Source organism: Pleurodeles waltl, chromosome 5, assembly GCF_031143425.1.
Source record: "Pleurodeles waltl isolate 20211129_DDA chromosome 5, aPleWal1.hap1.20221129, whole genome shotgun sequence".
Lineage (NCBI taxonomy): Eukaryota > Metazoa > Chordata > Amphibia > Caudata > Salamandridae > Pleurodeles > Pleurodeles waltl.
The window spans coordinates 1,355,615,919-1,355,635,826 of NC_090444.1; the positions used below are offsets into that span (position 1 = coordinate 1,355,615,919).

At 41.9% G+C, this 19,908-nt stretch overlaps 1 protein-coding gene across 3 annotated transcripts in view; it reads left to right on the top strand.

The window, feature by feature from the left end:
• The window catches only part of IBTK (inhibitor of Bruton tyrosine kinase), a 487,897-nt gene that overhangs the window by 145,576 nt on the left and 322,413 nt on the right, over nucleotides 1-19,908 (top strand). For all 3 annotated transcript variants that reach the window (XM_069235618.1, XM_069235620.1, XM_069235619.1), the window contains exons 12-13: nucleotides 5,300-5,477; nucleotides 11,502-11,676. In XM_069235618.1, the coding sequence (XP_069091719.1) occupies nucleotides 5,300-5,477; nucleotides 11,502-11,676 (353 nt within the window). The remainder of the gene's footprint in view (nucleotides 1-5,299; nucleotides 5,478-11,501; nucleotides 11,677-19,908) is intronic.

A 19,908-nucleotide genomic window follows, 5' to 3' on the forward strand; every position in this document is an offset into this window, starting at 1 on the left:
TCAACTAGAAAGAAAGGTGCTACCATGACCTTTCTAGGAAACATACCAATGACGGAAATCTTTAAGGCAGACACATGGTCTACGCCTCATACATTTACCAAGCATTACTGCGTGGATGTGTTAACAACACAGCAAGCCACGGTAGGACAAGCAGTATTACGGACTTTATTTCAAACAAGTTCAACTCCTACAGGCTGAACCACCGCTTTTGGGGAGATAACTGCTTACTAGTCTATGCACAGCATGTGTATCTGCAGCTACACATGCCATCGAACGGAAAATGTCACTTACCCGGTGCACATCTGTTCGTGGCATGAGACGCTGCAGATTCACATGCGCCCTACCACCTCCCCGGGAGCCTGTAGCCGTTTTAAGTTGAGAAAAGGTCTTGAACATTTGTAAATTTGTAAATATATCACTTTTAACCATATTATGTACATACATATTTACTCCATTTCATGGGCACTATTACTATATACACAACTCCTAACTCACCCTCTGCGGGGAAAACAATCTAAGATGGAGTCGACGCCCATGCGCAATGGAGCCAAAAGGGGAGGAGTCCCTAGATCTCGTGACTCGAAAAGACTTCTTCGAAGGAAAACAACTTGTAACACTCCGAGCCCAACACTAGATGGCGGGATGTGCACAGCATGTGAATCTGCAGCGTCTCATGCCACGAACAGATGTACACTGGGTAAGTGACATATATATATATATATATATATATATATATATATATATATATATATATATATTAAAAAAATCCATACGTTCTCCCAAATATAAAATCCATACGTTCTCCCAACAGTTCAAGGAAGGCAGGCACTCTGTGGGAATGTTTTATTCAATCCAAAACAGGACCAGAATGTGTTTTAGCATGAAACCTATATATTTTCACAGAAAAAAAATGAAGGTTAAAGTCATGTTATAGTTGGGTGATAATTTAAGTGACAATGTAATGTTTTAAATTAAAAAAATACACTGAAATTCACCAGATATAGTTCTCTACAACTTGTACCCTAAGCTAACTAAAAGTCACGCTTCTACCATGCATAGTTTTCTCATCAGTAATATCACTGCAAATGTTGCAGCAATATTTTCCGTGATGTCATAGGAGATGTGATGAGAGATGTAATAGGTCGGTGCGCTTTATAGTTACCAAAGGCATGAGTTATAGTTACTTGCTATAACTAAACCTTTAACTGGTAAATTTCAGTGGTGTTTTGAGTTTAAAATGTTACATTGTCATTGAAATTATCACATAAATATAATATTACTTTAACTTTTTGCTTTTTTCAGTGAATTTCTAGTTTTTTTTTAAGTGAAGTAATGCTTTATTACCATATGTAAAGTACACCTCCCCATAACCCACCCCGTTGTGATGACCCTTTGGATGTGCATAACTGATTCTTGGCCTCAAGCCTCAGACATTGTAGTATTAGCTGCAACGCATGGGCTGCGGCAAGGCCCTCCGATCAACCCATTGGCACAGTGTCCCTCCCCAAGCCACTTCAGTCCTGAGGACCCTATCTCCTGGAGCCTTTTTTTTTTTTTTTTTAAGGGGCCGCTTCAGGGACTTCCATCTCCAGGGGCCTTTTCTGTTTGTTTTCTCGTTTTTTCTCTTTTATTTAAGAGGGGAGGCACATGCCTCCCTCCCAAGGCAACAGTGGTTCCTGGGACTCCATCTCCCAGGGCTTTTTTTTTTTTTTTTTTTTTTTTTTTTTTAAGCTAAGGGGATTGGTCACACAGCCCCAGGGCTAAATTCCATTAGTAGGAGGAGAGGGTGTGCAGCCCCTCTCCCCGAGGCTACCAAGGCTTAATAGCCCCTGCGGATCCCATTCCCCTGGGCTGAATTTATTTTGGAAGGGTTCAGGCTGTCCCCTTCTCTGAGCCTTAAAGGGCCAGTGGAGTCAATTCCCTGGGGATGAATTCCATTGATAAGGCAAGGGGGGGGCATGCACCCACCCACCTTCCCCGAGCCTTAGTAGGCCATGCAGACCCACACCCCAGGGCTGAACACCTTACAAAAGCGCAAGGGACTCCACGGCACCCTCCCCAAGCCTAAATAGGCATCGGAGATCCCATCCCTGGGCCTCTTCACCTTTTGCATGCGTGCCCTGGTGCATCCACCAAGCAATACTTTTGGTGAAACATCAGCTAAGATTCTCCAACCATTGTTTCCATCGGTTTGGGAGGGAAAGAAACTGCCAGATGACTGTAACCAAGACATTGCCATCAAAAATCCCACAGAAGGGAGCATTAACCGACTGTAGCAACTGGAGTGGAATTATCCTTCTGTCAGTCCAGAGTAACTTGGGCAAACAGTTATGAAAATAACAGTCTGGGTTCCACAAGGGCAGAGGGGGTGAGGATCAGATCCTTCCTCTATGCAATGAGCATCAGAGAGCAGTGTAAAGAGTGGCAGACTACAATATATTATCTTCAATGATTTTGAGAAAGCTTTTGACAGTATCCAAGATGACCGCCTGTGGTGTTTACCAAAACCCCACTGAATATCACAAAAGATAGCTATCATCAAGAGCTTCTATGATAATTTTGCCTGCAATGTGGGAGATAGTGAGTATAGCTTAGATGTGAAGACCGATGTGAGACGGGTGCATGTTGTCAGCGGTGCTCTTCAATCTAATCATCGTTTGGGAGAGGCAACACACAACTGAAGATCAAGTAAGAGGCATCAGAACGCTCTTATTCTCTATACTCGAGTACTTGACTATCCGATGACCTTTCCATGCTGTCTCATACATACCAACATATGCATGAAAAAAGTCTCCCCTCAACATCTGGGCCTGAGTAAGTTCAAAATTAAGAAATCAGAAGTCATGCCAATCAACATCCCAGATACGTCACTAGTCAGAATGGATGGAGAAGACCCAGCAATGACAGAAGGGTTCCACGTGTGATGACTCTTGAATGACAATGTTGACTCCTCCTTCTAAGAACTTACATGTGAGTAATTAGGCAGCTGTTCACATGCTGCCCAATCGTCCATGCTCACAGCCACAGGAGTAACAGCCGTGGTTACTGGTCATCTAGCTCCACTTCTGTGTTCCTTTTTGCTCTCCCAATTGAGAGAACGATGACAACAACCGAAGGCTAAAGGAGCATAGCAGAGCTCAAAGCCCTCAGTTCAGCAGAAGTCTTTGCAAGACTGCGATACCGCTAGTGTGTCTGCTCTGCTGCACCACTCTTCTGTATTGCAGGCTCCTCTGCTCCCTGGCATGCAGCAGAGTGTGCACGCCACCTGCAAAGGCTAACAACTTTATATTGAGGTACAGAGGACTGGACTTTACATGCCACGGTTAGAGACGTGCCTGGAGTTGGCCGGAGCTGTACAAGCAGCAAGGTGAGACGGCAGCAGCAAAATAGCAGGCTAGTAAGGAGGGAGGAGGTAAGTGTATGTGAAGCCTTGTCACCATTGTTTGCTTCATTCTGCCTTTGTTTGGAACTATAAGTGGAAGTAGTTGTCCAACTTTGCCTCACACCTTACATCATTGATGTATTGGTATAATGGAACAAACATTGGTGAATTGAAGGGGCCCAGGAGTTCTTCTAAATGCAAGAATAATACTCAGAAGGGAGACAAGTGACTAAGAGGAAGAGAGTGAAGAGTCTTTAGAACTAGCAGAAGTTCTCATCTTGTTAACTAATCACACCAAAAGGAAGGAGAGTAGTTAATAGAACTAGGCAAGTGGTTTGCAAGCTCTAAGAATGCCCCCAAACAAAGTCAGTACGTGAAATGTACTAAAAGAGGCAGAAACAAAGCAATGGATGTCTTTAAAGAAGCTATTTCAAGCAGAGCGGAAGTGAGACATTAGACCATGGCGAATCTTGATCTAGGCCAAGATCTGGTTTTATAAATGCATTACAGCTTATGTACAGTAATAAGTCCCTGATTTCATCACCTCATCTACTCTTGCCAATGACAAATGTAATGCCACAAGAAGGGATAATGGAATATGGCTGGAAACTGGGAGAGTACAGGTAGGAATCCCAACACAAGGGTAAGGCTAGTGGTTCTTTGGGGCAAAGAATCATGATGGATAATCGTGAAGCTAGAGTATCATCTCAACGTTCCTGTTTAAACTTGGAGATATTAGCTTTCCCATCATCATTTATGTTGAATATAATGTTAATAATGCAGAAACCCCTACAAGGAATATTTGAAGCAATAGTACTAAATAAAGATATTCTAAAATCTCAGAAAACACAACTGCGTGATATTGATTCAGAATTAGAAAACAATAAATGATTGCATGCCAACCCTAGTGAGACCAGTGGTAGGAAATAAGGGAACCACAGTACAGGAAATATAGTGGTGGACACTGAGGTTACGTCTAAAAGTGAAGACAACTCAACAGTTTGTATCTCTAAACCTCCGATGTTGATTTTAAAACATTTGAAGTACCCACTACATATAAGAACTATATACCACCTACAAGGAAGTCATGTAGGGCACCAGTGAAAAGCCTTAGGAAATGCAAGAACAGGAAGGAGAGTTTAAAAATCTAAGAAAGTGGATCACGCAGATAAAGTCCTCTACAAATAAAAAAAGGGAAATATATCACTGGGAAAAAAGGGGAGCAGCCCAAGCAAACTAATGTTGAAGAAGAAGTGTAGGAACATTTAAACAGGAACATTATTTACTTACAACATATATAACATCTGAGACTGGAATTGAAGCACCAAGAGTGGAAAGGAGGGCAGCGTTTTTTTTTTTCACATGCAATGCTAGTCATTGATAGGTTCACCTTTGAATTGCTTGAGAGAGGCATGTCTTTAAGTTGGAGTATAAAGAGATGACTTTTAAGACTTTACGCTAAGTTAATATATCTTGGAAAAGTGGCATATTGGAAGCTGTTTAGAATGAAACTGAGCTTTTTACATCTCCAACCTCTAGTTTGAATTTCCACATTCTCTCTTCAACGGTTTAAATATTATAGTGCCATGATGGCGCTCTTAATTATTGCAGATTGTTACTGATATTAGCTGCATTCTAGGGTTGTCTGGTATAGTGAAAATGTATTCCTCAATGTTGAGTTTAGTGTTTGAATAGGGTGGGCTCAGGGTGAGGCTCGGGGGACTTTTTGTTTTTTGTAATTCTTGGTCATTACTTTCCACTATCAGGTTTTTGAGCTTTCTACTCTGGCCTGCAGTTGTAGGCTGTAATTAATTGACATGAATGCCCATAGCAGAGGGTAAAAACACTTAATTGTGTAACAGGTGAAATGTGGCAGATGTAGTAGATTAATGAGATAGCTTATGCCCTTTTTTTCAGGTATTTTGTTGGAGGTCCCCAAGTAGCACCATGAAGCAGTGTCGCTGGGTTTATTCACGGCAAGTTTTCATGTCTGACGTAGCTTTAAATAAGAATGGACTCATGTTTGTCACACATGATGGAGAAGGATTCTCAGGGAAGTGGCATGGAGAAGTCAAAGCAATAACAGAAAGTAAAGGTGAGGACATATATAAATATTTTTACCTACAGCCCATTTCTGTTTCATTCTTTGTATCATGGCTACTAAGGTATTACACAGATATACATTACAAAGCTGGTAAATTAATATTCAATGTGCTGATATCCTTTTTCGGCCACTGCAGAGCACAAGGTGTGATCAGATTGCTGCATTATAAAGAGACTGCAGTAGGAGATGCCTAAGCTCGTAAATCAGAAAATGATTTGTTCTTGGTCTTTTTAAACTCCTACATAGATTTAAATGTATCTACTTAATGTGTGATCAAAGGATACTTAAACTATTCTACCCAATATTCCAGAAAGGAAAGCTACAGAGATGTCCGGGAAAGGAAAGTGGGATGAGTGGGGATAAGGATTTTCAACAGCAGTGACTGCTATTAATACAAACTACCGATATTGCACTCGCTGACCGAGGTATTCGTTAATTTTACTAGTAGCTCAGCTAGGCTGCATGTGCCACCTGTGTAGAGTCTTTGGAGGATAGTTGCTAAGCCCAGGCCAGTAAGTCACCCAGTGTCTTCTATCCTTGGTAACATAGCACAGCAGATCTGCTTGCATTGACTGGTATGTGTGCAAGCATTCAAAAAAGAGTGCAAAGAATTTATGTGGTGGTGGTGCTGTTTCTGTTCCCCTACAACCAGGGAACAGAAAGGCTGCTGAGAGGTTAGCAAAGGGGCTAGGAGAGACTAAGACCCAGACATCATACCTCATAAGGTACATCTGAAGAGAGCAGTGCATGAAATGAACAGAGACTCCACGTTTCAGAAGCATTGTGTTCTTATCATTCGTGATTGTTGAAAATAAATCTGTTCACTGTGGTGTGATATATTATATTATTTGTTATGGCTCTGATGTAAGAAAAAATATTTCTAGTTAAATTCTACAAGTATTCCTCTTTTTGTAATAATATAAAACTATTTACGCATATTTTTGCATATTTTTCTGTAGATTCGAAATGCTACTTTTTCTACAGTAAAATATTCAACATCTGTTCTGTGGAATAATCAAATGTTCCCCACAGACATCAATTACCTATGCAACCTTTCTCTAATTTGACAGTTTTGCAGACAACATGTATTAGATAGATCTGGCATCCTTGGCATAGTTTGCCCCTTCCTTTGTGCCTTCAGACCTCCTATTTTTGCTGATTTCATTTTTTTGCTGGCTTTAGGACTCTGTAAAAGTTACCACTGCAAAGCAGTGCTAAAGTGTTTGTGCTCTCTGCTTAAAACATGGTAACATTGGCTAATACTCAATTGCCATATTTAATTTACTTATAAGTCCCTAGTAAATTGGCATTACATGTGCGCAGGGCCTGGTCTGTAATTGTAAAGTGGCACTACATGTGGCTTGGGCCTGGCCTGGCCTGTAAATTAAATACTACTAGTGGGCCTGCAGCACTGATCATGCCACTCGTTTATGTAGCCCTTTAAACATGTCTCAGGCCTGCTCTTCCAGAGCCTGTGTGTGCAATTTTAAACTGCCATTTCAACCTGACAAAGTAAACTTTTTGCCAGGGCTATACCTTCCTTTTTAATACATACAAGTCACCCATAGTTTAGGCCTTGTCCAGCCCAGATGGCACGGTGAAATGTATTTAAAGAGTTATACATGTATTTGTACGTTTTACATATCCTGGTATTGAAAAACTCTTAAATTAGTCTTTCACTACTGCAAGGCCGATCTCTCTCATAGGATAACAATGGAGTTGCCTTATTACATTTTATAAATGCAGTTTCCAAAAGGGAAGAGTTCACTTCACGTTTGGTATCTCTGGAATCAGAATTTTTAAATCCCAATTTATGGTGAAGTCCGATTTTAAATTGCAACTCTGAAAGTACCACTTTTAGAAAGTTGGCATTTTCTTTTCTTAGCCACTTGGTTCTTGCAGCCTGTCTGGGTTACAAGACAGGATGAAGACAGAACACAGCCTATTCAGGTGTAGGTGTGAGGCTGTGGCCTGCTTCTCCCTCCTATCCTGCCCAGTATGTCCCATCAGGAGGTGGATGGCCCATCACTTCACACCTAAGCTCCCTTTGTGTGTGGTTGCATAGAGGGAATGCATAAAGCCCAGCTGTCTCCCAGCCCAGAGGTGCATTCAGAAAGTCAGAAGGCACCAGATGGCTAAAGTAAGGACATGTATCAATTAACAGAGTACACTGTTCCACAACAAGATAACACAACACAGAAAAACATTAGGTGTCTCAGGTATGAGTACATTCAGAAGCAAAGTCCCTCATGTATCATCATTGGGCTTGTGCCTCGTCAGCCTCGCACTACAGTGTCTGACGGGACCCTTGTGGGGGCCTCTTTGCCAGAATTTTAGAAAGGGTAAAGGGTAGAACAAGGCTGGAGTCAAAGAAAAAATTTAAGAAAAAAAGTTTACATTGGCTCTGACGTTCCCTTAAAAACCAATTTTATTAGTATGAGGAAGCGCTGGTCAAGATTAAAAACACAACTAGAGTTATGGAAATAATGGTCCTTCACTCTAAGGTGCGACTGGCCAAAAAGTAATTACTTTTACTCATACCTGAGACACCTAAAGTTTTTCTGCGTTGTCTTGTCTTGTTTTGGAACAGTGTACTCTGTTGATTGATACATCATGAATTGGGAGTATGTACACTGGACCGAGTAATCTCCCAGTCCTCTTTTCGTTTTTGAAGTAAAGTAAGGACATGCCAACTTTCTAAAAGTGGCATTTTCAGAATTGCAATTTAAAATCCGGCTTCACCATAAGTTGTGATTTTAGATTGTAAATCCAGAAACACCAAACTTAAACTTATCTCTTCCAGATTGTGAGTTATACATTATGAAATGTATTAAGGTAATCCCACTTTGGGAGTTTTTTTACTACCAGGACATGTAAAACTTAAAAGTATATGTCCTGCCTTCTAAATGCATTGCACCCTGCTCTCTGGGTTGTCCAGAGCCTACCTTTGCGGTGAGGTAATAGTATAAAAAAGAAAGGTTTCTGCCTGGCAGAAGGGTTATTTTTCCAGGTCGACATGGCAGTGTAAAACTGCACACACAGGCTCTGCAGTGGCAGGTATGAGACATGGTTTTCTACCTACTTAAGTGGCCAGTCAGTGCTGCAGGTCCACAGACAATATTTAATTTCCAGGCCCTGGGTGCATGTAGTGCATTTTACTAGGGACTTATAAGTAAATTAAATATGCCAGTTGGGGTTAAGCCAATATTATCACGTTATAGTGGAGAAAGCACAAGCAATTTAGCACTGGTTAGTAACAGTAAAGTGCAGAGTTCTAAAGCCAGCAAAAACAAGATCAGAATAATTGAGGTGGTAGGCAAAGTGTGTGGGAAGACCACCCTAAGGCTGTCAGGGGTAACAACCAATCATAGCCAGCGCCAGCAGCAGTAACAATTCTTGTCAGGTTGAAACACAACCAAACACCAAGTTAGTCTGACCTTAATCTTCTGGTAGCTTGGCTCAAAGCAATGAGGCTTAACTTAGAGGCAATGTGTAAAATACTTATGCAGCCCTTCAAACCGAAATATAGTGAAAACACAAGAAACAGCCCACTTACACAATTAAAAAAAATAGAGTAAAATGTAATAACTTATTTGAGACCAAAATCCGTAGACCCAGAGGTAAGCAATTTTAAACATTTAAGTATAGTTAGTGTCTAAAAGCATAAAGTAGCAACTGTGGTTATCTGGTCGTACCGGACCGGGACAAAGTCGCAAACTCAGGCTGACCGAAATGGTGTTTGGGCTGGATACAGGCCCAAGTTAATCCCGCTGATCAAAGTACCTTAAATCCTGATTGCAAAACATTGCAAGATCCTATATCGAGGAAGTGTTGTGCATTGGCGAGGCCCTGCATTGAGGTTAAATTGCACATTAGTGGTTCTGAGGAGCTGTGGACTGCGATGCAATGTCCTGCATAGTCGTCAAGGATGCCATAGACGAGGGCTTGCGTTGCAAAGTCTGGCATCGAGGATGTGGCGCACAGGGGTGTTCTGGCGAGCTGTGGGGTCCATCATTGGGGATGCGTTGCACATCAGCTTCAAGGTATACGTTGTGCTACATCTGTTCGTCCCAAAGGAGCACAGCTGGGCTGGCAGAGTACGTGCAGACCCACCTCCAAGGGTCCAGCACTGGTTTGACACCACATTGTGGGTAGGGTGGGAAAAATCACAGCAGTCCAGGTACTGGGTTTAAGGTGGCCATAGTCTTTTCTGTCCCTGAGGTTCAGGATGCCAGTCAGCTAGCCCTTGGAGTCACTCTGGTGGTCCTGGGTTCAATAAACAAGTCTAGTCCTTCTCATTCAGGCAGCAGTGTAACAGTCCTTTTGCAACAGAGCCGCACAACAATCCTTTTGAGTCTTTACACAGGTCCAAAGGTATATTTAGGAGTTGTGTCTGAGGGTCTAATATTTATATTTGGTGGTAGGAAAAGGTTCTGGAGGTTTCCACCCTCAAAGGTGCTTGGAACTTCCAACTGCTGTGCCCTGGCACCAGCTTGCCTGGAGGCACAACAGACTTGTGTCAAACCCTTTGAGTGTGTGCTAGGACAGATGCTTTGTAATGCGCAGGAAGCTGATAGCGCCACACCCCCCATATCAAGTCAGAGGTGGCCCATCTCGCTATCACCTGTACCCGCATTGTCTCACTGTCTGGGAGCAATACACAAAGATTAACTGCTAGCTACATCCGATCATGTGACCCAGGTTACAGGCTCTATGCACCAAATGGTTAGGACAAGAAAATGCCAACTTTCTAAATGCACTATTTTCAAAGTTGTGACTTAAATGCTTACTTCACTCTTGAAAAGAGCTTCCAGTTCTTCAGATCCAAACTCACCAAATGTTACCCTGTGGGAGAGGTAGGCCTTGGAGTAGTCCAAAAACAAATTCAGGAGTATTTCATCACTATCAGGACATTTAAACCTTAAAAGTGCATGTCCAACTTGCATTGCACCGTGCGATCTGGACTGTTTGGAGCCTACCCTAAAAGTGGTTTATAATTAGGAAAAACAAATATTTAGGCGTGGAAAAAGGTTTGTTTTGCCAGGTCGAAATGGTAGTTAAAAACTGCACTCTCATGCTGCACGTGGTGGCATGAAACATGTTATAAAGGCTACTTAAGTGGATGGTACAATCAGTGCTGCAGGTCCACTAGTAACATTTAATTTACAAGCCTTGGATACATGCATTACTACTAAGGACTTACAAGTAAATTAAATGTGCCAATTGGGTGTATGCCAACTAAACCATGTTTAATGAGAGAGCCCAAGCACTTTAGCACTGGTTAGCAGTGGTAAAGTGCGCAGAGTCTTAAAAACCAACAGAAGCAAGTGAAGAAAGCAGACGGGTGAAAAGAAAAGGTTTGGGGATGACCCTGCAGAGAGGGCTAAGTCCAACACATCCTAAATGAAATGAGTGTGCTTAGACATGGGTCCTGTGCTTGCTATGCCATTGAACCCTAGCTGCACCTCTCTGATGAAAACCAGCATGAACAAAAACCGAGACAGAATTGCTTTTGTTACTGGTCACAGGGAGTGTGGAATGGCATTTAAGACTGGGGTGTCTGTGCTGAAGCAAGATCTAGTCTAATTTTGGTAAGGTTGGTCCATGTCTGTAGCGGCATAGTGAGGAAGAAAACAATTGACTTGAAAGTCACACAAAGCAATTACCAGTGACTGGTATTCATTGAAGCATTCCATCTCTCACTTGTTCCCATTTACTCAGGTTGTCATATGGAAGAACTTTATTAAAAGATGGGTATTAAGCCAGACTGTTTGAATCATTACCGAGTTATTCCTAATGTTCCAATCCATTAACCAAATTAATAGTGTAGCTCTTTAAATAAATTTAAAAAAAGTAGATTGCCATTATGTGAATAGTTGGGTGTTTTGCATTCATGATGTTCTTTGTTAATTATAGATTTGAAAATTAAATCAATAATTTCTTCGTGTGACTTTTGAAAAAAAAAAAATCTGTATTGCTCTTAATCTCTGGCATCTACTGTTTTTCATTTGTCAGATGTTATACCAGCCCCACAGAAATCATTATGTGATTCACTTGGACACTGCGATCTAAACACTGTGCATGAAAGAATTAGACTTGAGAGGCTGCCTCATGTCCACAGAGCTGTTAGTGTAACCACAGATCCTAATGGATGTAACTTTGCTGTTTTGCAGTCTGATCCTAAAACAAAGTAAGTATGATATTTTCAAATAAAATTAAAGTGAGGGATCCATACTATTCCATATTCAGGTTAATATTTTTTTATTTTCAGTGTGGTGAATAGAATTGTTTTCAGAACCGCTACCCACTGATAATCAAACTATCAAGAAATATATGCCTCTGAAATCCTAGGCTACATTACCAACCCTTAAAATAAACAGAACGATCATTGGTGTTTTTTTTTTTTTTTTTTTTAAAGTTCCATTCTCATCTGAGTTTGTGAACAGCTTTTTGCTTTGCAGTTAACCTTTGAATTGTCAACTTTTAATTTGTTACATTGTGAGACATGCCTTGTAGATTCGGTTTAGACTTGTTTGCGGTATTCAATTGCTAGATCCTTTTGGTAATATGTGATCAGAATAAGGGTTCTGGATCTTTAATGCGGAAATTATGGATTTGGGATTGCTTGAGTGATGAACTTTCCTAAATATTATGACCAGGAATAGATTTTCATGTCTGAACCACACATTATTCATATGGCCTATTCCATTTTCATTAGTCTGAAGTTCAAGACAAGTTCTGTGTTTATCATATCAATTAATTTTGTCTGACAATTGGGCAAAATCATTCTCATCAAAGCTCTTTTCCTTACCTCATATCCCCATATGATAACATGTTCCTTGTTACCAATTCCTTGTTGTGAACACAGTTATCAGGGCCTGCTTTTCAGAGCCACAGGGACACATTTTAGCCAAAAACTGCTAAAAAGCGGGAGAAGATCAGGACCAACCTGATTGCCTATCCGCCTGAGTTGCGTCATTGGTCAGATTGAATTTGTGGTGTCTCCTGCTACATTCATCCCCTAGCAGCAAATCCTGTTCAGCGGTTCTTTGCCAAAGGGGTATCCGGCCTTGTGAAACTGTCTACAGCTACAGCCCTCTGCCAGCACTGGCGGTCTCCTGGCGCCCGTGGCTTTGGCAGTCTTCCTGGAAGACTGCCAAAGTCATAATTAGGGCCTAAGTGTGAATGTAGAAGTCTACACTGCGGGTTCAACCCAAAGCTACCTGACTATGAAGCTCCCTCCTTTGACACTCCCTCCTTTGACACCTCCTGCAGCCTTGCCCGGCTAAACTTTACCTTCTCAGAGCATTTTTTTCCTCAAAATATCTTTTTAGTCTGAAGGTAAGTGCTGACCGGGCCCAGTCCATTTCTTTTATGCAAACTGCTCCATCTCGGTCAGCTATATTTTTTTACTTTGATCTGATCTCGTGTGACTAGATGTCTGTGGTTGGCGCTTTGATCTTTTAGGCACTAGTTTTTACTAATAAATTTAAAACTTTATAACTGTGGTTCGACTGACTGGATCTTTTTTGTTTTGGTGTGAGATAAAACTATTAAAATGTACTCTCTTTCTAAATTGGCGTGGGATTTTTCTTGTGTTGTGTTTTCACTATATTTCTGTTTGTGCTACATATATACTTTACACACTACTTTTTAGTAAAGCCTGCCTGCTTATGGTGCCAAGCTACAAAGGGTTAAGTGCAGGTTTATGTAGGGAGTTTTTGTGGTTCACCCTTGAAGGGATTCTGGTTGTTGCTTGATCAGGGCTCACAGCCCAATCATCCAAAAGCCCAATTTCTCACAGACATTAAAATGTGTCTCCTTGGAACACATTTGGGATTGTCTACAGCATCTTATGGTCAAATATCTTTGACTTTCATACAATCCCAAGAAGAGGATGTCTGCCCTAAATGCAAGCATCCGGAGGCTAATCCTGCCGTTATCTTTGCTGCAACCCAAATGATGCATTTTTTTGTGGATGATGAACTTTTGGTTTTGCCAAGTAGGCTACAGAATGGAGCATGAAATGGAGCTAATCCATTTTGGGAATCAATTAATTTGTTTTTAACATTTCCAGACACCTGCAAAAGAATATTACTGTTTGTGCTGTGTTTGAAGAAGTGAGCTTGAACACTTCTGTAGGACACACCACAATCTTAGCCGCTATGTGAAACAATTTACTGCTTGTGGCAAGACTATATTATGGAAAAATGTTTGTGTTTTTATAAACAAAAATCATAACCATTATTTCGGGGTGCTGAAACATAGGTGAGGATATCGAGGAATATATACACTTATTGAAGATACCCGTAAAAGAGAACTAGCACTGGAGATGGGTTTTCTCTCTGCTTTTTGCGACACCGGTGCTTTAGTGTCCGTTTGGGGGAAATGTTCTTGACTTGTTGCAGGATTAAGCGTTATATATACATGTTTGTACGGCACGTCTTCTTATGTTTCTTATTACATTTTGTGTAGCACTCATTCATCATTCTTTACTTTATTCGGTGCAAAAAGACCATTAAAGACATAAAATAAATAAATAACATACAGAATTTCCAATCATAAAAATTTCTAAAAACACTGTTAATACATTTTCCGAACACCAAAAGCAGCATGTATAAAATTTTGCACAGCCTGGATTATGTCCATAGTTCCCAAATCATGTAAGTGGGAGTAAGCAAGTTGGCTAGTTCTGATACTGTTAGATTGAAATAACGGACGTAGAAACCTTTTTCTTGGCGTAGTGTATAAAGTGCAAAAAAGCATAAAATGTAATGTACTTTGAGTTGTCTTTCCATCGCAGCAACAGGGAGGGAGGATCTTAAACCAGGTTCCGGCAACTGGGAATGCTACCAGATAATGTAGGGTATTTAGGCGTAGTCTTGTGAGTAAAAACCTTTTTTGCTCATGATTAATGATGGTCAAGTACAGCTTCGGTTGAAGTTGTTGTGTCTCTAATCTTGTCCGTTGGCTCATTAAGCAAGAGGCTGGGTCAGTGTCCTGATTTTTCTGCCAGAATATGTCTTTGACCTTATTAATGTCCTGTCTTGTTAAGGTATCTGGTTTAAGGAAAAAATCACTTAGTCCTAATGATAGGAGAGTAAGGTAAACATATCTAAGCCAGGGTATATCTAGAAATCGTGACAGAAGAAGGGAATCCTGTATCACCTTTCTACATAGAAGCGTTTCAGGCTTAGTCCAGATTTTTATCGACAATATGAGAGGTTGAAGTTTTATATAGCTGGATATGTATCTTAGACCTACTTCTTTGTGACCGAACTTTATTGGTGTAGATTGGGGGACTGATAGTAGCCTTCTTAAGAATTTGTTTTCTATAATCTGGAGCCCTGTGCAGTCTGCATGCACCCAGACCCCAGCTCCAAATGTCGCGACGGAAAGGCATTTAGAAGTGTAGACAGTCATCATTTCCTTAACAGGTTTATGTCGTAGTCTTCTTGCAAATCTAAAAACAGCTTCAATGTTTTTTTGGAATTGTATTGAGCGTGTATTAACTAAAAACTTCCAGTTAAAATCTACATCAATAGGGACCCCCAGATACGTAAAATGTGGGACCTTAAGTATCTCATGCTCATTTAAAGTAAATTTTTTCGTTTTTGCTAACTTAGGACCACACTTCATGACAAATGACTTGGTTCTATTAACTTTAAGGCCAAGGTTCCTCATAAAGGTATTAAAAGCATTCAATAAAATCTGGAGGCCATTCGCTGTCCTTGAAATTAAAACTGCGTCATCTGCATATAAAAGTACAGGGATTGGGGAGTTATTAATAACTGCGGAGTCTTTTCCTAGATCGCAAAGAAATTTCTCCAGCCCATTTATATATAGGAGAAAGAGAAAAGGGGCAAGAACACAACCCTGTCTGACCCCTTTTTGTGAGGGGAATTTCTCTGTCAGACCTCCCTCCCGGGAGTAACGGACCCGAGCCTCTGTGCAGGCGTGAAGTTTACTGAGTAATATAACTATGTGTTCATCCACGCCCAAATCCAACATTTCCTTCCACAATTTCTCCCTGCTGACTGTATCAAAAGCGCAGGAGAGGTCCATAAATGCTAAGTGTATACAGCCCCTTTTGGCTTTAGTATATTTCTGGACTGTGCCCACCCCTGGGCGAAAGCCAAATTGTACCTCTGAGAGGGAGTGGGTATCAATCGCCCATTCTTCTAGCTTATTTAGAATTACCCGGCCCAAAATTTTGACTGAACTATCCAGCAAAGAGATTGGGCGGTAGGGCAGACCCTCTGTGCTATCTCCAGAATGCAGTTGTATCTGTGAGTTTGCTTGCAGTCATCAGTTCCTCCCACGCAGATTCACTTAGATCAACTTTCCTTTTGGCAAGAACTTCTTTATAGTTTTTCCGGGCAATCTTAATTGCTTGTAGATCTTTGGGGGATGCATTGATTGTTTTTTTTAGCTTGCTTAAAGATGAGGTACATGCGTGGTTAAACCATCTTGGGCCACGGGCTTTATTGGCTCGTTGAGGCTGTAGTTTCTCTGCCATGTAATTTGTTAGGGAGGAGAATGCCCGAATAATTTCGTGTGGGGCCTTATTGTCGTCCAGGGATGTCATAACATCTGGCCATTTGTTCAAGAAAACATCACTAAAAATGTTTTTGTTGTTTATCTTTCCCCATTTGATTGTGAGCCCTTTTTGGGATGAGAGCTTCATGGGAGGGTGTCGCTTCCCTCTGCTTGGATCATTTGTCAGATCTAAGTTAATCATAATGGATAAGGGGTTATGATCACTAAAGCAGGTCGGGGTAACCCTGAATTGACCTGTAATAGGGGACAATTCTCTAGAATTAATAATATAATCAATAGTGGTGTGAGTGTCCCCCCTTACAAAAGTTGGTATTCCTCGAGTAACCGGTGTGGGAAAGGAAAGGGAGTTTACTGTTATCAGAGAGTTGAGGGCATTCCCGTACGGGGAGTGTTTGAAGTGTTGAATGGGAATGTCATTCTCGTCCAGGAGTCCGCAGCAGTCGAGGAGTTCTGGCTCACAGAGATGGGCATTAAAATCACCAACCCAGACTATTCTTATGTCCTTTTTACTAGATACTGTTACCTTATGTATTAGGGTCTCCAAGCTACTGACCACGCTAGTATCCGAGTTATCAAAGGTGTTGTTATAATAGTTGATCAGTAATATATCGTATGATTCTTCTAGTTTCAGAGATAGGGCCAGAAAAAAAGGCGATTTACCTACAACACATGCTTCCGTCCTTCCAGCCTCCACAGATAAAAAGATAGCCAGACCGCCCTTAGCTCTGCCTGCCTGGGCCTTGGTTGCAGGGACATAGTATGTGGTATAGCCATTTATATGTGGTGATTCTGTGAGCCAGGTCTCCTGGCAGCAAATAATAAGATTTCCCATCACTAAATTTATCCAATCCGGGTTTCCAATTTTTGATTTTAGACCTGCAACATTCCATGAAATAATCCCTAGGGGTGTCGTACCCTGTATATCACCTATGTTAGGGACTCCTTTAGATTCTAGGGGGGACTGTGAGAGTATGTTTGTCTCCAGAGGGTCTTGCAAGGATGGGTCAGTTAGTGATTGTCAATCTAACTGCTCTAGTGAGGTCAGGGTCTCATATCTATTAGATAGTGTCAGGGCGGTATCAGAGGGGTTAGAGAGACCAGGGTTAGTGGGATTCTGAAATCCAGAATAGGTTGAATCAGAATGACATGGGTTTGATAATGGATGGATAAACTTTGTCAGGAGTTGGGCTCTTATAGGCCCTACGGGTGATCTCATAGATGAGAGATGGTGATATAGAACATTAACAGTCCGGGGGGTCCTAAAATTTATTATAATACAGTCCCCGGGTGATGTTTTAGTGGATGAGCCAACCCAAGGTACCCTTCTTATAGTTAAGATGTCCCTATTGAAGTCAACCCGCCCTCCCGTGTGTTTTTCTACCCAATGCGTCACTTTATTCAATAGAGACATATGGGATTCGGGGTGGGTGCTTTCCAGTATGGGGGCATTTTCCAAGATTAAAACATACGGGGTACATGCGAAAGGTATCCTTGGGCGGGCTGCCTGAATACTTATAGTTTCCTGGCCCCGGCGGCCTTCCCGTTTATTTATGTCCCGCTGATATTGTGGGTTTGTAGAATGTTGTGGGGCCTCTGCATTCAAGGGTTTTTGGATTGGGTTCTGGATAGGAGATATTCTAAAGTTCTGATGTTGGTGAGTAGGTGGGGCTGGTAAAAATTCCGGAATGGAATGAATGTTCTGAGATTCTGCCTTTGGTGGTTCGGGTTTTATATTTGATATAGATTCAACCTTCTGTTCGAGGACGGCCACTTTCTCCAGAACTAGTGAGCATAGCTTTTTAATGTCTCTGAGTTGGTCTTCAATTTCCAGAAGGTAAGTTTTAGTTGAATCCAGATTTTTACTATCTTTTGGTTGTTTCCCTATAGTTTGTTTTATTTTTTGGGTTTTAGAGGGACATTTGCTCTTGGTCTTCTTAGTTCCTGACGAGGACTCTCGAAAGCCTTCCTTATCTACGGGAAGTCCCCCTTGGTGTATGGGGGTTAGTGCCGTTTGGGGGGGGATTATTTGCCTGCTTTTTTTTTAGGGTGGACTATCTGGGGTTGTAGGAGTAATTAGATCGATTAAATCAGTTGCAGTTATTACACAGGGGTTTCTTTCCTTAATCTTACTTGGCAGCAGTGTTGCCGACGGGTTCCGTCCCCCCTCCCCAGCCTTTCCTGCTTTCTCAAGAGACGACTCTAGGGTAGCTTCTACCCTCCCTATCTCTGTCTCAATGGCACCCATTACAGACGTGAGGTAGCTTGTTATTAGCCTGGGTGGGGGGGCCTCCTGGGTGGTTTGCCTTCCCCCATTTTCTCCCTTGCGTTTTCCCATTTTGACAGGCTAGTCCCTATGTCCAGGATAGGTCACTGTAAATTACTTTAACAGATATATCAAACTCAGGTCCCTTGTCTGGGGGAAAGAAAATAGAGCCAGATTATAGTCAGACCCTAGTTGGTTCAAGTGTCCAGTCAGAGCCTTTAACCACACCAAAAACTACTGCAGTTATAGAGTTATAGGCCTGATTTATACCTTGTGCGGGAACCGCCTAAGTCAATCCTTGCGTGGGGGGGGTGAGTCCTTCAGCTAGTAATTAGTGCTCCTCCACAGCAGCGCCAAAGGCGCACTCCCCGCGGACCCTCTTTTATTTAAAAAGAGTAATCACTGGCACAGTACCTTTAGGCGGCCCTGTCCAATTGGGCTAGCTGATCCAGACTTCTTTGGGAGAATGTTAGGGGGGTGGCCCTGCCCTGCCTCTTCCTGGCAAGGACGGGCCCGCCCTTGGCCCGGGCACCACACGCGCGCGTCCCGCGACGGCGGAGCGCGGGAAAAGTTTTAAAGGGCTCCTGCCCCCTCCTTCCTGCTCGCAGCGCTTCCCGCGACGGCGGGAGCGCGGGAAAAGTTTTAAAGGGCTCCTGCCCCCTCCTTCCTGCTCGCAGCGCTTCCCGCGACGGCGGGAGCGCGATCAATCTTTAAAGGGCTCCTGCCCCCTCCTTCCTGCTCGCAGCGCTTCCCGCGACGGCGGGAGCGCGGGAAAAGTTTTAAAGGGCTCCTGCCCCCTCCTTCCTGCTCGCAGCGCTTCCCGCGCACTCAAACTCTGAGGCACAAGTAAAGACTCAAATAAAGGAATACATTTCTATACTTGTTATCTGACGTAAATAAGAAAATCTTAAATGGTTATCCTCATTTTTTGTTCCCTAAAACTGTTGGCGATTGTGTTATAAATTGTTGAGTGATCATAATAGGAGCATGTCAGCCTTTAGTGCTTTGTACCGTGTTTAGCCATTCACTGGCAAAAGTCAATAGGTCTCGCTTTTTGCAAAGTTACAGCACTGCAAGGAGCTAATAGATGTCCCTCTTGTGTCGGATGCAGATCTTTGAAACTTCTTTCACAAAGATAAAGTACAGCTAAACGTTATTTTAACAAACCTGTAGCCAATTGTTATGTAGACAAATTTACCCATCCATACTGGTCTTCCAGATCTCTCACAATATGCATGTTTTCTATAAAGCAATTTACTGTGTGTCTCTCTTAGGTTCAAATGTAACAGCTTGAAGAACGTTTCACAATTAAGAAACGATTTCTTGAAATGTATTTCACAAACTTGCGCTACCCAAAGACTTTTCTAGAGGATTTGTTTTGAAAGCTGTAGTACGTCGTCATTCCTAGACGGCCTTCTTGAGTCAAAAGTAACTACTTGAAAAGCCTTTCAGAAAGCTACAGTACCGTAATTCTTCTGTGTTTAGAAAGGAGAAAGGGAAAAAACACAGAATTACCTCCACATGTCCCACACCAAAAGGAAAAATGTGGGCAACTCCCAAGAAATACAGTTGAATAATCAGTGTGCCTGAATTAGTCCT